We start from the raw sequence: 14,598 nt of genomic DNA on the forward strand, positions 1-14,598 counted from the left end.
TGGAGAGACAGCTTAACTATTAAGAGCACAAATTGTTCTTGCAGACGACCCAAGTTTGAGTCTCAGAATCCACATAAGGCATCTTGCAATTCCTGTAACTCTAGCTGCAGGGGCTCCCATTCCCTCTTCTGGCTCTTCTGGCCTCTGTGGGTACTGTATTCATATATACAAAACTACACACATACATACACAATAAAAACAAAAAAATTAAAAAATATTTAAGCTAGGTATGGTGGCACACACCTTCAGTTCTAGCACCAGAGAGACAGAGGTAGGCTGATTTCTGTGAGTTCTAGAACAATCTGATCTACATTGCAACTCCAGGCCAGGTAGGGCAGCAGAGTGAGACCTTGTCCAAAATAAGCAGCAGTCAAGACAGAAACATGAACATTACAGGGTCTTATAAGGAAAATGTTTAGTTGACAGACTAGCTACCTAGTTGAGATAGAAACTGACAACAAGTGGAAATAAAGACAGTGTGAACTCTGGCTTTCTCTCCAGTGTACTAGGGATAGAATCCACGGCCTCACACATTCAAGCATTCTACCATTCAGCTATATTTCTACACCTTCCTTATTTCATTTTCCTAGGGAAAAAATTGTTGGCCAGATGGCCAAGGAGATCTCAGAGAACCAAAGCTACAGCCTGACAAGTGAGTACAGATCAGACATTAGGATGTATTAGAGAACTCAATGGCAAATCTTCCATGAGAGGATAAATCGGTCATGGAATAGGATACTTGAAATAGGTCATCCATCAGAGATGTTGGGAAACACTAGTGAGGTTGCAGAGATATCTTAGTGGTTCAAGAGGGCTTGCTGCTCTATCAGAGGACAGGAGTTCAGGTACAGGAGTTCAGGTCCTATCGATCACATTGGGTGGCTCACAAATGCTGTGGCTCCAGCTCCAAGGAATCAGAGGGCCCTTCTGAACTCTATAGGCACTTGTGCACACACATATGCACACATATACATAATAAAATGCATTTTTTTAGACAGGTTTATGGAGCCTTGTCTGGTTTGGAACTCACCATGTTGACTAGTTTGGCCTCAAATTCAAAGACATCTGCCTGCCTCTACCTCTGGAGTCCTGGGATTAAAGATATGTATTACAAACCTCAGCTAAAGCCTGGCAGTGGTGGCACATGCCTTTAATCCCAGCACTCAGGAGGCGGAGGTAGGCGTATCTCTGCAAGTTCGAGGCCAGCCTGGTCTACAAGAGCGAGTTCCAGGATAGCTAGGGCTGTCACACAAAGAAACCCTGTCTCGAAAAACCAAAAACCAAAACAAACAGCTAAAAAGTTTTCAAAAGAAAAAAGGATCATGCAAAGATCATGCAGAACTTAGTACACGACATGATCATATGGTGTTTCCCTTTTAAGGGACTCAACTTCTACTAAAAAATAAATTGGACCAATTGTCGGAGTCTGATGCCCCTATATAAAAACTACTTTTCCCTCTCTGAACCGGTGTGGAGGCAGGACAAGAGTAAGGGTCCCTTGAATTATACTGTGCTGGAGTGGTGTGGTAGTTTGAATAGGGATGGCCCCTATAGACTCATGTGTTTGAATGTTTGGTCACCAGGAGGTATGACCTTGTTGGAAAAAGTGTGTCACTGGGGATGGGCTTTGAGGTCTCAGATGCTCAACCAGGCCTACTGTCCCTCTCTGTTCCTGTTGACTGAAGATCCTGGTGTTGAACTCTCAGCTACCGCTCCAACACCATGTCTGCTTGTATGCTGCCATGCTACCTGCCATGACAATATGGCCTAAATCCCTGAAACCATAAGCCAGGCCCAATTAAAAGTTTCCCTTTATAATAGCTGCTGTGGTCATGGTGTCTCTTCACAGCAACAGAACACTGACTAAAACAAGTGGTTATGATGGTTAGAGGATGAAGAGATATTCTCAGAGTTGAGGGGAAGAATTTGGGGGTGCCTAAAAGAGTAGGTAAAAGGCCAGGGGGTGACTCATGTCTGTAATCTCAACGCTCAGCAAACAGAGGCAGGAAGGTCACTGAAAGTTCATGGCCAGCATGATCTTGAAGTTTGTCTCAAAAAACCAAAACAGGACTTGGAGATATGGCTCGGTGGTGTAGAGTAATTACTGCTCTTCCGGGAGTCGGAGTTCCATTCCCGGTATGCACTTTGGGTAGCTCAAAATCTTCTGTAATGTCAGCTCCAGGGATGAGATGATATCCTCTTCTGGTTTCATTGAAACCTGCACACACACACACACACACACACACACACACACACATAAATCTTAAAAAATTCAGCTCAGGCTGGAGAGATGGTTCAGTGGTTAAGAGCAGTGACTGCTCTTCCAGAGGACCTGGGTTCAATTCCGAGCACCCACATGCTAACTCAGAACTGTCTATACCTCCACTTCCAGAGAATCCAACAACCTCACTTGGACACACTTGCAGGCAAAACACCAACACACATAAAATATTTTAAAAAATCCAGCTTGACACAAAAACTATATGGTATTTTTGTTGACTTTTTGTTTGTTTCATTTTGCTTTGTTTTTTTTTTTTTTTTTGTCTAATTGGTCTTTTGCTTAAGTGTTTTGTTCTCTGTTTCTGTGGAGGTTTTTGTGGGTTTTTTAAAAAATATTTTTATTTAAGGCATACGGGTGTTTTGCCTGCATGTATATCTGTGCAATACCAGTAAAGGCTAGAAGAGGACATCAGTTCCCCTAGGACTGGAGTTACAGATGGCTGTAACTGTGACATGGGAACCAAACTGGGTCCTCTGCAGGGACAGTTACTGCTCTTAACCATGGAGACATCTCTCCAGTCCTTTGGTTTCTTTTTTTTTTTTTTTTTTTTTTTTTGGTTTTTTCGAGACAGGGTTTCTCCGTAGCTTTGGTGCCCGTCCCGGAACTAGCTCTTGTAGACCAGGCTGGCCTCGAACTCCCAGAGATCCGCCTGCCTCTGCCTCCTGAGTGCTGGGATTAAAGGCGTGCGCCACCACCGCCCGGCAGTCCTTTTGTTTTTTACAGAGAGAGAAAATATAATATAAGGTTGGGTGTGTAGAAAAACAGGGAGGATCTGGGAGGAACTAAGGGATGGAAAAATAAGATATAAATTGTATGAAAAAATTTTAATTAAAAATACTGTGTTATGAAAATGAAACATAACCCTCCAAAGGTCCAGTCATGGTCAGCAGAACTAGTTACCATATAAACTATGTAAAATTATATATTACTTTGCTTAGAATGTAGTTCAGGTTGCTTGAATGCTTACCTACCTAGCATACACAAAGCCCAAAGTTAGATTCCCAGTACCACAAAAGCAGGGTGTGGTCGCGCAAGACAGTGGACAGAGGCAGGGCATGATAGGAGAGTGAAGGACCCAACAAAGACAGGACCGACATTCCTACTGACAGTAGGAGTGTGAGAACTAGACAACCAACATGGATGAAAGGACTGGGCCTGTGGTCATCTTTTTACAAAATAAACAGAAGGCAACAAAACGTATAAGCTAAAATGCCTCAAATGCCTACATCTCACCAGGGTTAGGACTGCAGGTGTGTCATCTGTCTTGGTTTGTTTTGGGGGGACTGGGAGTCCCTTCGATACCCTAGGTGGCCTGGAGCTCTCTGTGTAGATCAGACCTGTCTCAAATTTGCGGTAATTCTCCTGCGTTTCTCCCTTCTCAGCGCAGGTGTACGGTGTACGCTACAATGGTGCATCTTAACCTGACCCCCTCACAGGGGGGTGGGGCACGACACATTGAATGCCAGTGTGTGTATGTGCGAGTGTGTGCATGCATTTGCGTGTGTGTATGTGTGTGTGTGTGTGTGTGTGTAGAGGTTAGGGGACAACTTGTGAGGGCCGATTCTCTCCTTCCACCATTTAGGGCCTGGGGGTAGAACTCAGGAGACAAGCGGATTTACCTGCTGATCCGACCCCAAATGCATCTTTTAAGGAGAATTCTCTTGCCAATTTTGAACCTGCTATAATGGAAAGCTAAGTAACACGACTTCCTGGGTCCCTTGCTTTAGTCTGCAGCTCCTTTCTTCTGACCTTTCGTCTCTGATTGACACTTCTCTAAGTCTTTTATTTATTTAGTTTTCTATTTCTCCCTCCAGGCTTCCCTTTCTCACACCCAGGACTTATTCCTTGGGTCAGCCTCTCCCAGTGCTCCCATCTTCCCATCCCGTTGGGGCAGTCTTTCCCTCTCTTCCGGCCTCACACTGCTCTAACCCTCTTTTCCCTTCTCCGGGTCCCCCGAAGCGTCCTTTCATTTCCTGGCTGGTGGGGCGGCCCCCGATTCCTCTACGTCTTTCCAGGGAGCTCCCGAGGCTCGGCCGTTGGAGGAGGCGTGGCCCACGAATAACAGGTCCGCGGCCCCACACTCCGCGGGCCCGCGCGGAGACAAAGACATTCCACAGCTCCCGCCCCCTCCGCCCGAGTGTGGAGAAGAGGGGGGGAAGACACGTGTACCGCTAGCGCCGAGTCACGTGGAAAAGAAAAAAAAGAAACGAACGAAGGCGGCTGGCGCCCGCGCAGGCGCAAAAAACTCGAAGCCTGAGCGGGGAGGCTAAGTCCTGAGTCGGCGCAGGCGCCGTGGCCCGACTGGGGACTTTGTTCTCCGCGGAGAAACTCAAGGGCGGTGCCGGTAGACGCCTGCGCACGCGCGCCGCCTCATTTCCGGTGCTCTCTCGCTGGGTCGCTCGGGTCGGCTTCGGTCGCCGTCGCTCCCGCTCTTCCACCCCCGCCAACCGCCGCCGCTCGGGCCTCGGCTGCCGTCGCGTCGCTTCCTCGCTCGCTCGCTACACATCCTCCCCGATGCAGCGCCGGGACGACCCTGCCGCGCGCCTGACTCGATCCTCGGGCCGCAGCGGCTCCATGGACCCTTCAGGTGTCCACCCCTCGGTGCGTCAGACCCCGACTCGGCCGTCACCGCTGCCACACCGGTCCCGGGGAGGCGGAGGTGGGCCTAGAGGGGGCGTACGGGCCTCGCCCGCCACGCAGCCGCCACCGTTGCTGCCTCCCTCGGCCACGGGTCCCGACGCGACTGTCGTGGGTTCCGCGCCGACCCCACTGCTGCCCCCGTCAGCCACAGCCGCGGCCAAGATGGAGCCGGAGAATAAGTACCTGCCCGAACTCATGGCAGAGAAGGACTCCCTCGACCCGTCTTTCACTCACGCCATGCAGCTCTTGTCCGTAGGTAAGCGGGTCTTGGCGGTGGGTGGCCACCGCTTTGTTCCTCTTGCTCCCGCCCCCTTGGACTGTCCGGGCATCGAGAGTCCCTTCTCGACCTGGCCTTCGAGATCCTGCACCCACGAGTCCCACCCCGACTTAGAGTGTAAGGGGAGATTTCTGAGCCTTGGACGAGGCCCGAAGAGGACTCGCGATCTGCGAGCGCGGGGAGCTTGATGGATAGTACGGTGCTCCCGCCCCCTTCCCGACCCTGCCTCCTCTAGTAGTTGCCCCGCGCGCCAACGACCGGATCTTTCCAGAAATGAACCCGCTTTCCCAAAGAGAAAAAACAAAACAAAACAAAAAAACCTCTTTTTGATTGCGTGTGGTGGAGAGCGCCTTGACCTGGGGTGTAGGAGGGAAAGACGGCCGGAACCAGGAGGAACAGGGAGAGAGGGCCGGGATGCTCGTCAGCCGCCGGCACAGTCTAGCGAGAGGTGCGGGACTTAGCGGGAACTCGGTTTTAAGTTACTCAGAGGCTGGAGCGACGAGACAATCGGATGGAGGTTGAGGTTTTCTCGAACCGAGTTTTCCCGCTAAGGCCTGTCGAATAAGAATAGCTGCGGACCTGGACGGTTTTTCTCCTTTATTTTAAAATGTGACTTGGCAAGCGTGCAAAAGTAGGGAAAGTAAGCCAGAGAGACCGTGGGAAGAAAAGATAGAGGGAGGTAAGGGACCTAGGGTTTTTTTTTTTTAGCGTGAGATGAACGAGAAATAGGTCTTGTTTTAATTTTGGCTTGAGTAGAGGTAGTTTAAGAAAGGTGGCCTTTGTTCTCTGCTTGCAGACTAGCGAGCTGTCTTGACTTAGTTTTGTTACTCAGACCCTCACTTGTAGTTAAGGCATGGTTTTAAAGCATCTTATGATATCCAAATCTTATTAAGCATATGAAAACCCGCTGTCCGTCTCACTGAATGAGTAGTTGGACTCTGGCCAGAATGATACTGTGGACAGTTCATTGTGAAAATACCATTATCTGGTGGAGAGATGGATCAGCGGTTAAGAGCACTTTCTGCTCTTCCACCGGGATTCGGTTCCCAGCACCCACATCATGTGGCTCAGAACAAACACCTGTAACTTCAGCACCGGGGATGGGGGGGTGGGGAGGTGGGGGTGTCTGATGTTCTCTTTTGTCCTTTAGGCACTCAGATACTAATCTGAAATGAAATAAAAGGAAAAAGATCATTTGCCTATATTTGTTCTCTATCTCCCGGCATTGATGAAAGGGCTTTACTATTTTTACATTGCAGAGAGGTCTTGTATCTACCGAATGATTTAAGAACCGGTTTTCTTTACAGGCAGATTATAAAAACAGCAATTAAGGGTCTTAAAGTACAGTAAGCAAAACTGTGGTCAGTAAATACAAACGTTTAAGATTTTAAGATCAATTGGTTGCATTTCATCTTAGTGTCCTCGGGTTCTTTTTTTTTTTTTTTTTTTTTTCTCGAGACAGGGTTTTTCTGTAGCTTGTCCTGCCAGTCCCGGAACTAGCTCTCCTAGACTAGGCTGGCTTCAAACTCACAGAGATCTGTCTGCCTCTGCCTCCCAAGTGCTGGGATTAAAGGCGTGTCCCACCACCACATGGCCATACTCAAGTTCTTATGTCTCTTCTTTTTTTTGTTTTTTCGTGACAGGATTTCTCTGTGTTTTTCTGGCTGTTTTGGAACTTGCCTCAAACACAGAGATCCGCCTCTCTCTACCTCCCAGAGTGCTGGGGTAAAAGCTGTGTGCCACTACTGCCCTGCTAGGTTCTTATGTTTCAGTCCATTACATTCTAATAGGTTATTACCCATAAGAATTTTCATATTTTTCCTTTTTAACTTGAGGCAGGTCTATTGTAGTTGAGGCTACATGATGTAACCAAGGATGACTTTTTTTTTTATTAAAGATTCATTTATATATATACACATACATACATATACATATATACATACACACACACACACGTACATACATATGTACGTACGTACACACTGCACACAAGAGAGGGTACCAGATCTCATTCTAGATGGTTGTTGGGAATTGAACCTCTGGAAGAACAGGTAGTGCTCTCTTAACCTCTGAGCCATTTCTCCAGCCCCCCAAGGATGACTCCGAGCTTCTGTTACTTCTGCCTCTACCTGCAGAGTTGGGGAGGTGTGCCTCACCACACTCAGTTTGTGCAGAACTTCATGCATTATTGGCACCCTATTAACTGATGTACATACTCAGGCCATCTTTTTATGTTTTTCTGGCTTACAAATAACAAACCACCCGTGTTTGATTTACTGACACCAAGAACCTGCAGACTGAAGAGTGTCTATGGTAAAGGCTGACTTGGTAATAGTCTTAAATCTTTATAACCTGACAGATTAATTGCAGGAGAATTAAATATCTGTTTTAAGATGTTAACTTTGGAAACTGACCTTTAACTAGTTAATCTTGAGAAAATTATTCTCAGTAGTTTCATCTGTAAAGTGTTCGAGAACTAAATTATGTAAAATCAGCCAGTTTGTTGTGGCCTACACTCAATAGATTAAATGTCACCACAGTTTTCTTCTGGTTATAAATTACTGCATGTACAAGGTAGAGTTTGGCCTTTCTGACCTCAGGGCTTGTGGTCATCTTGTAAAAGGTTTCCTGGGTTCATCAAAAGGAAAAAAATGATTCTTTAATGTTACTTTTAACTTTTGCAGTCAGTTTGAACTTGGGTGTGTGTTACTAAGAGAGAATGCTTTGTTAATTTATTTAAGTTGGGTCTTTTTTCCCTTTGTTTGGTTTTGTTCTTCTCTTCCTTTTCTTTCTTGAGTTAAAGTCTAACTATGTAGACCAGGCTGGCTGGCTTTGAACCCATAGGGATCTGCATTGCCCTTTGGCTTTTACTTCCTTATAAATTGTTTTGTTTTTTGTTTGTTTAGTTTTGGTGGTTTTTTTTCCCCCCGAGACAGGGTTTCTTCGTGAAACAGTTCGGGCTAACCTAGAATTCACTCTGTAGGCCAGGCTGGCCTTGAACTCCCAGAGATCTGTCTGCCTCTGCCTCCCAAGTAAGTGCTAGGATTAAAAGCAATGCCACCACCTCCCAGCCTTAAAAATATTTTTATTTTCTGTATTGGAGTGTTTTGCCTATGTGTGGTGCTTCTGTGCCTGTTGCCTACGAAGGCCAATAGAAAGCGTCAATCCCCTGGAAACAGGAACTGCAGTTACAGGTGTGTGTTGTACAGCCTTGTAGGTGCTGAGAACTGAACTTGGGTCTTCTGATGGAGCAGCCAGTGTTCTTAGCTGCTGTATCAGCTCCTCAGTCCTTTTCCTTTGCCTTTTTGAGACAAGGGTCTCATGTAGCCCAGGTTCTATTTCCCAAATTCTGGGACTATAGGTGTACACTGTCATGTCTGTTTCAAACTGAGACTTCCATTGGAGAAATGAAATTGAGGTAAATATTGACTCACTGAAGTACCAGAATTGGGATGTATGGAGATTTTTCTTATAAATTTTAATGTATTTATTATTTTGAGACAAGGTTTTGCTATATGGTCTTGTCTGGCCTGGAAATTGTATATATTGTGCCCTATTGCTTGTAGCAATAATCCTGGCTCAGATTTTCCAGTTATATTCATTCCTCTTTCCTTAACTGGTGCTAAGCAAGCACTCTACCACTGAGAGCTACTGGCTTTGTAATGTTTTTTAGGTGGAAGATGGCAGTACACACCGTTAATCCCAGCACTCTTGAGGTAGATCTCTGCGTTCCAGGCCAGCCAGGGCTACATAGTGAGACCCTGTCTCTCAAAACAAAACGAAACAAAAATTATTTTTACGTTTGTGTGAGGGAAAGGGGTATGCCATGATGGGCCTATGGCAGTCAGAGTACAGTTTAGGAGTGTCGGTTCCTTTCCACCATGCTGGGGTAGATCAAAACAAAGCTCAGGTTATCTGTAAGCTTGACATCAATAGAGAAACTTTACCTCTGAACTCTCACCACCCTCAAAACTAAATTTGAGGCAGTTTCACTAACGTATTTAGGCCGCCTTTGGACTCTCTATATGAGCAGGCTGTGAACTTGTCATCCTCATACGGAACAGGCACTTTACCACTGGAGCTGCTTTCCCAGCCTTTTTTTTTTTTTTTTTTTTTAAATTTATTTATTATGTATACAATATTCTGTTTGTGTATAATACATGCAGGCCAGAAGAGGGCACCAGACCCCATTACAGATGGTTGTGAGCCACCATGTGGTTGCTGGGAATTGAACTCAGGACCTTTGGAAGAGCAGGCAATGCTCTTAACCTCTGAGCCATCTCTCCAGCCCCCCCTTTTTTTTTTTTTTTTTTTTTTTAATTATTTATTATGTATATAATGTTCTGTCTGTGTGTATGCCTGTAGGCCAGAAGAGGGCACTAGACCTCATTACACATGGTTGTGAGCTGCCATATGGTTGCTGGGAATTGAACTCAGGACCTTTGGAAGAGCAGGCAATGCCACATGGTGGGTCACAACCATCTGTAATGAGATCTGGTGCCATCTTCTGGCCTTCAGGCTTACATGTAGACAGAGTACTGAGAATACTGTGTACATAATAAATAAATAAATCTTTTTTAAAAATTGCAACCTGTTTGACTTATTGTTCATGCTTATTACTAACTAGCTCTTACAACTTAAATTAACCTGTAACTTTTATCTATGTTTAGCCATGTGGCTTGGTATTTTTTCTCAGTAAGGCATTCTCGCTTCCTCTGCATCTGACAATTGATTGCATCTGTCTTTTCTGTTCCCAGAATTCTCCTAGTCTGGTTGTCCCGCCTGTACTTCCCTGCCTGGCCAATTAGCTTTTTATTAAACCAATAGAAGTGACAAATCTTTACAGTGTATAAGAACATTATCCCAGAACAGAAAAATGTGAGAAAGGAAGACTGAATTTAAGCTGTAGACAGATCACATGTAAGGAGAAAACAGCTAAATGTTTATTGTGGTGGGCAGTGGATCAAAGTATATTAGCTTTTTTTAAAATTTATTTTTATTTGAGTGTGTTTATGCCATGTGTATATAGGTGCTTCTTGGAAGTCAGAAAAGAGCATCAGATCCTCTGGAGCTAGAGTTTATAGGCATTTGTAAACTGCCTGATGTAGGGGCTGGGAATTGAACTCAGGACCTCTGGAAGAGCAGTAAGTGCTCTTAACTACAGAGCCATCTCTCTATTCTGTATTTAACTTACATACGGACTATGAGAAAATAGTCTTTTTGTCTAGGCAGGGTTTCTGTCAAATCCTGACTGTCCTGGAACTTGATCTGTAGACCAAGCTGTCCTCAAACTCAGATCTATGCCTCTGAGTGCTGGGACTAAAGTCATGCCATGGCTGAGAAGATAATCTTATTACCATTACAGATAATAGTTGGTGAAATTAAATTAGCAGCACAAAACAGGATTTACAGTCTACATTTTGATTCACACACTGACTTTTTTTCCCTCCAGCATCTAAGTTTTTTTCTTGATTCCCTCATTATATACTACCTACTACACATTAAACTTTCAAAATAAGCTCTAATTGGGTGAAATAAGAAAGGAATGGTAAAGTATAGAGTGCTAGAAGGGAAGTGAGGGTGGAAAAGCTAATAAAGATAAAGAACACTAGACTGCAGAGCCTAGCACTTAAGACATCTCTGTCCATTTCCTATAAAGTGCAGTAAGGCCCAGACCTCTGTTCCTGTTGCCACCACACAGCTCTCCCAGTTTATTTTGTATTTATCAGCTTCTGGTGTACTACATAGTATAACAATACATTATATGTGTCTGTATACTATGTATTTGTGTGTGTGTGTGTGTGTGTGTGTGTGTGTATGTATACAGTATGGGGTACAGGGTCTTTTTACATGGTGCTGGCTGTCCTGAAACTCACTGTGGCCTCAGAACTCACAAGACTACCTGCCTCTGTCTCCTGAGTGAGATTATCCACCAAGACCAGCTGTAATTATGTATTTGTTGAGCATCCCCATTTGCCATGATCTTTAGCACCTTCTTGCTTTCTTTTTCCCGTGTAACAGCCTTGACTGTCGTAGGAACTAGCTCTTGTAGACTAGGCTGGCATCGAACTCATGGAGATCCTCCTGCCTTCTCCCAAGTGCCGGGATTAACAGTGTGTGCCACCACCGCCTGACTTGTCTCATTTCACCACTTTTCCGTCTTGGAAGAGTGCTGCCCAGAGTGGCCTTATACTTTGTTATAAATGACTTTGATGGGAAAACACTGACAGAATTCTGAGGAATGTAGAACATAGACAGAGTTACTGCTACTGCTGTAGGCCAAATCCATGTTCAGCTGTGATAATAGATACCATGTAGATATATAAAGACTCGGTTACCTATCCATGCTAGACCTTTTTTTCTTTTGGTTTTTTGGGACAGGGTTTCTCTGTATATCCCTGACTGTCCTCTGTAGACCAGGCTGGCCCTGAGATCCACCTGCCTCTGATTGGGTGCTGAGATTAAATGCCTGTACCACCACCACCTGGCTAGACTAGACCTTTTCTTTTCCCAAGTCAGGGAAATTCACATAAAAATTATAGTCTATTAACGTTCTTTACAGTTAAGAAAGTAGGCATTATAAATGACTCAAATAGTGAAGAGTTGGGATAGAGTAAGAGTCATCAGAAGATCTTTATTTGAGTCAGAAGAATCATGTCCAGCTAGATTTAGTTTTCTGTCTTGAAGGCCTGGAATGTAGTTTGGTGGTAGAACACATGTTTGGCATGCGCAAGGTCCTGTGTTTGATGTTCTGCACAGCAAGGGATTTTAGAGGGTTGTGGGGGGAGAAAAATATTTTTTGCCTTGATTAGAATATAAAGTAGCTAAAAGAGTAAATGAAGGTAAACAGTTAAAAGTCTTTAGAGACAGGAAGATGTGATACATGGACAGGTTTAAGACCAAGAAATGTGCTGAGACCTTGAGTTAGAAGGAATTTGCACATACACTGCTGGTAATTGGCATAACTCCGGATCACAGTTTGAGATTTCATTTGAAAATCAGAACACTCAAATTCCTTGAAGCTTAGCAACAAACTGGGCCTGTTGGTATAGGCCTCTTAATCCCAGCTGCTCAGGAGGCCAAAGCAAATCTTGAGTTCAAGGCATGCTAGAGTAGAGGGCCAGCCTGGGAATTTAGTGAGAACTTGTTGCAAAATGAAAATGTAAAAAAGCTGTGTATACGGCTGGAGAAATGGCTCAGTGGTTAAGAGCACTGACTGCTCTTCCAGAGGACCTGGGTTCAATTCCCAGCACCCACATGGCAGCTCACAACTGTCTGAAAATCCAGTTCCAGGGGATCTGACACCTTCACACCAATGTACATAAATTTTTTAAAAAAATTCCCAATTGTCAAAAAAAAAAAAAAAAGCTGTGTGTAGTTTAGTGGTAAAATGCCTAGCATGTGTAAAGCCCTTGTAATTTCTTTGTGATTGGGTCTCACAATAGAGTCCTGGCTAGCCTAGAGCTAACTGTAAGCCAGTTTGGTCTCCTAGTGATCCCCTTACCTCTGAGTGCTGGGATTAAAGGCATGTGTGCTATCATTATACCCTGCTAATGCAACATTTTTCTTTGAGACAAGATATTGCTATTTAGTTTGGGTTGGCCTTGAACTTGTAAATTTAATGCACTCAGTTTCTTGAGTACTACCACACCTGAGTCTAGCCTTCTTGAAAGCAGTAAGGGTGGAAAACAGATTGGTTACTGATGTTTTGGGGAGAAAGTGGTGATGAAGCCTATAAATAAGGTAGCATGGGCATGGGAAGATGGCTTGGCGTTTAAGAGCACATTCTGCTTTTATATATATATATGATCTTGGTTTAGTTTTGTAGCATCCACGTTTCAGCATGTAACTGCCTGTAATTCTAGTTCTAGAGGATCTAATTCATGTCCTTGTCTGGTCTCTGAATACCAGGCATATATGTGCTTTACATACACACAGTAGGCATATGTGGCTGGAGAGGTAGCTGAGCAGTTGAGCACTGGTTACTCTTTCCGAGGTCCTGAGTTCATTTTTGTACGCAGCCACATAGTGACTCATAGCTGTTTGTAACTCCAGTTACAGGGCATCTGATGCGCTCTTCTGGCCTACACTACCAGGCATATTAGTGGTGCATAAACGTGCATTCAGGCAAAACACTCATGCACATAAAATGAAACGTTATTGGGGGGAAAGTGCATATAAATAGATTTTTTTCTTCAAAAATTTTTTAATTTAAAAAGAAAAATCCCCAAGATAGGCTGTGGTGGCACACGCCTTTAACCAGCATTTGGGAGGTGGGAAGCAGGTGGATCTCTAAGCTTGAGGCCAGTTTGGTCTATAGAGTGAGTTCTAGGACTACCAGGGAAACACAGAGAAACCTTGTCTTGAAAGCCAGAAACAAGAAAAGAGAGAGAGAAATCTTTAAAGTCTTTCCCTAAGGAAAAAATTTGGGAAGCCATGATAAATACACTATAATTGGGTTTTACCTACAAGAACTGAGCTCCTATACAAGGATTCCAAACTCAGGCTTTGAGGGTAGCCAATATCTACATTTTCTCTATTCTTTTTTTGTGGGGAGGTTCTAGGCAGGGTTTCTCTGTGTAGCGGCCCTGGCTGTCCTAGCACTCAACTTTGTGTAGACCAAGGTGGCCTTGAACTTAGCGATCTACCTGCTTCTGCCCTCCGAGTGCTGAGATTAAAGTCAGGGGCCACCACTGCCAGGCATTTTCTCCATTCTTAGCCAATATTATATGTAGCATATTGTTACTTTGTATATTTGTGGGGCAGAAGAGCCAGTTAACAGCTTTCTTCAAATTCTTGGAGGCCCATGACCACCCTGCTAGGGGAAGAAAAGATTAGGAGCCAGGCAGTGGTGGTGCACGCTTTTAATCCCAGCACTCAGGAGACAGAGACAGGAGGATCTCTGATCCTTCAAGGCTAGCCTGGTCTACAGAGCGAGTTCCAGGACAGGTGCCAAAGCTACAGAGAAACCCTGTCTCAACACCCCCCCCCCAAAAAAAAAAGAAGATTAGGAACCTAATATGCTAGGTGTTCTTGCTTGAAACGATTTGGTAAATACACAAAGATATTGGGGTTTATGTTGCCAAAAGATGGCACTAATAGAAACAGTTGTAAGACTGGAAGTAACATGAATGAGGGAGGTTGGGAGGTTTCTTCCCATGTTTACATGTGTGTGTCAGCCTGGCATTGTACTAGGAATTTCAGCCATTTAGTTTTGATGATTGTAGAATTCCAGAAACTGTTAACAGAAGGTTGTAGCACTCCTGGAGTCTAAGAGGATGACAGAATTTCATTTTTTGGAGCAGATTTGCTAAGTCAGTCTTGACACCTTAGTGAAAAAGAAAAATCTTGACTGTTGTCTTGCTCCATATGCATCTCTCATCAGATGTTAAGAAATTAA

At 44.5% G+C, this 14,598-nt stretch overlaps 1 protein-coding gene across 2 annotated transcripts in view; it reads left to right on the forward strand.

Moving 5' to 3' along the window:
* The first annotated feature begins 4,638 nt into the window (after positions 1–4,638).
* Positions 4,639–14,598, forward strand: part of Khdrbs1 (KH RNA binding domain containing, signal transduction associated 1) — a 39,811-nt gene continuing 29,851 nt past the window's right edge. The window contains exon 1 of one of the 2 annotated variants that reach the window (XR_009057991.1): positions 4,639–5,177. Coding sequence is in view for 1 of the 2 variants with exons in the window: in XM_057784462.1 (XP_057640445.1) it covers positions 4,796–5,177 (382 nt within the window). In the remaining variant the exon portion in view is untranslated. The remainder of the gene's footprint in view (positions 5,178–14,598) is intronic. The other variant, XM_057784462.1, reaches the window with a different exon arrangement.

Source organism: Chionomys nivalis, chromosome 11 (genome assembly GCF_950005125.1).
Source record: "Chionomys nivalis chromosome 11, mChiNiv1.1, whole genome shotgun sequence".
NCBI classification, from domain to species: Eukaryota; Metazoa; Chordata; class Mammalia; order Rodentia; family Cricetidae; genus Chionomys; species Chionomys nivalis.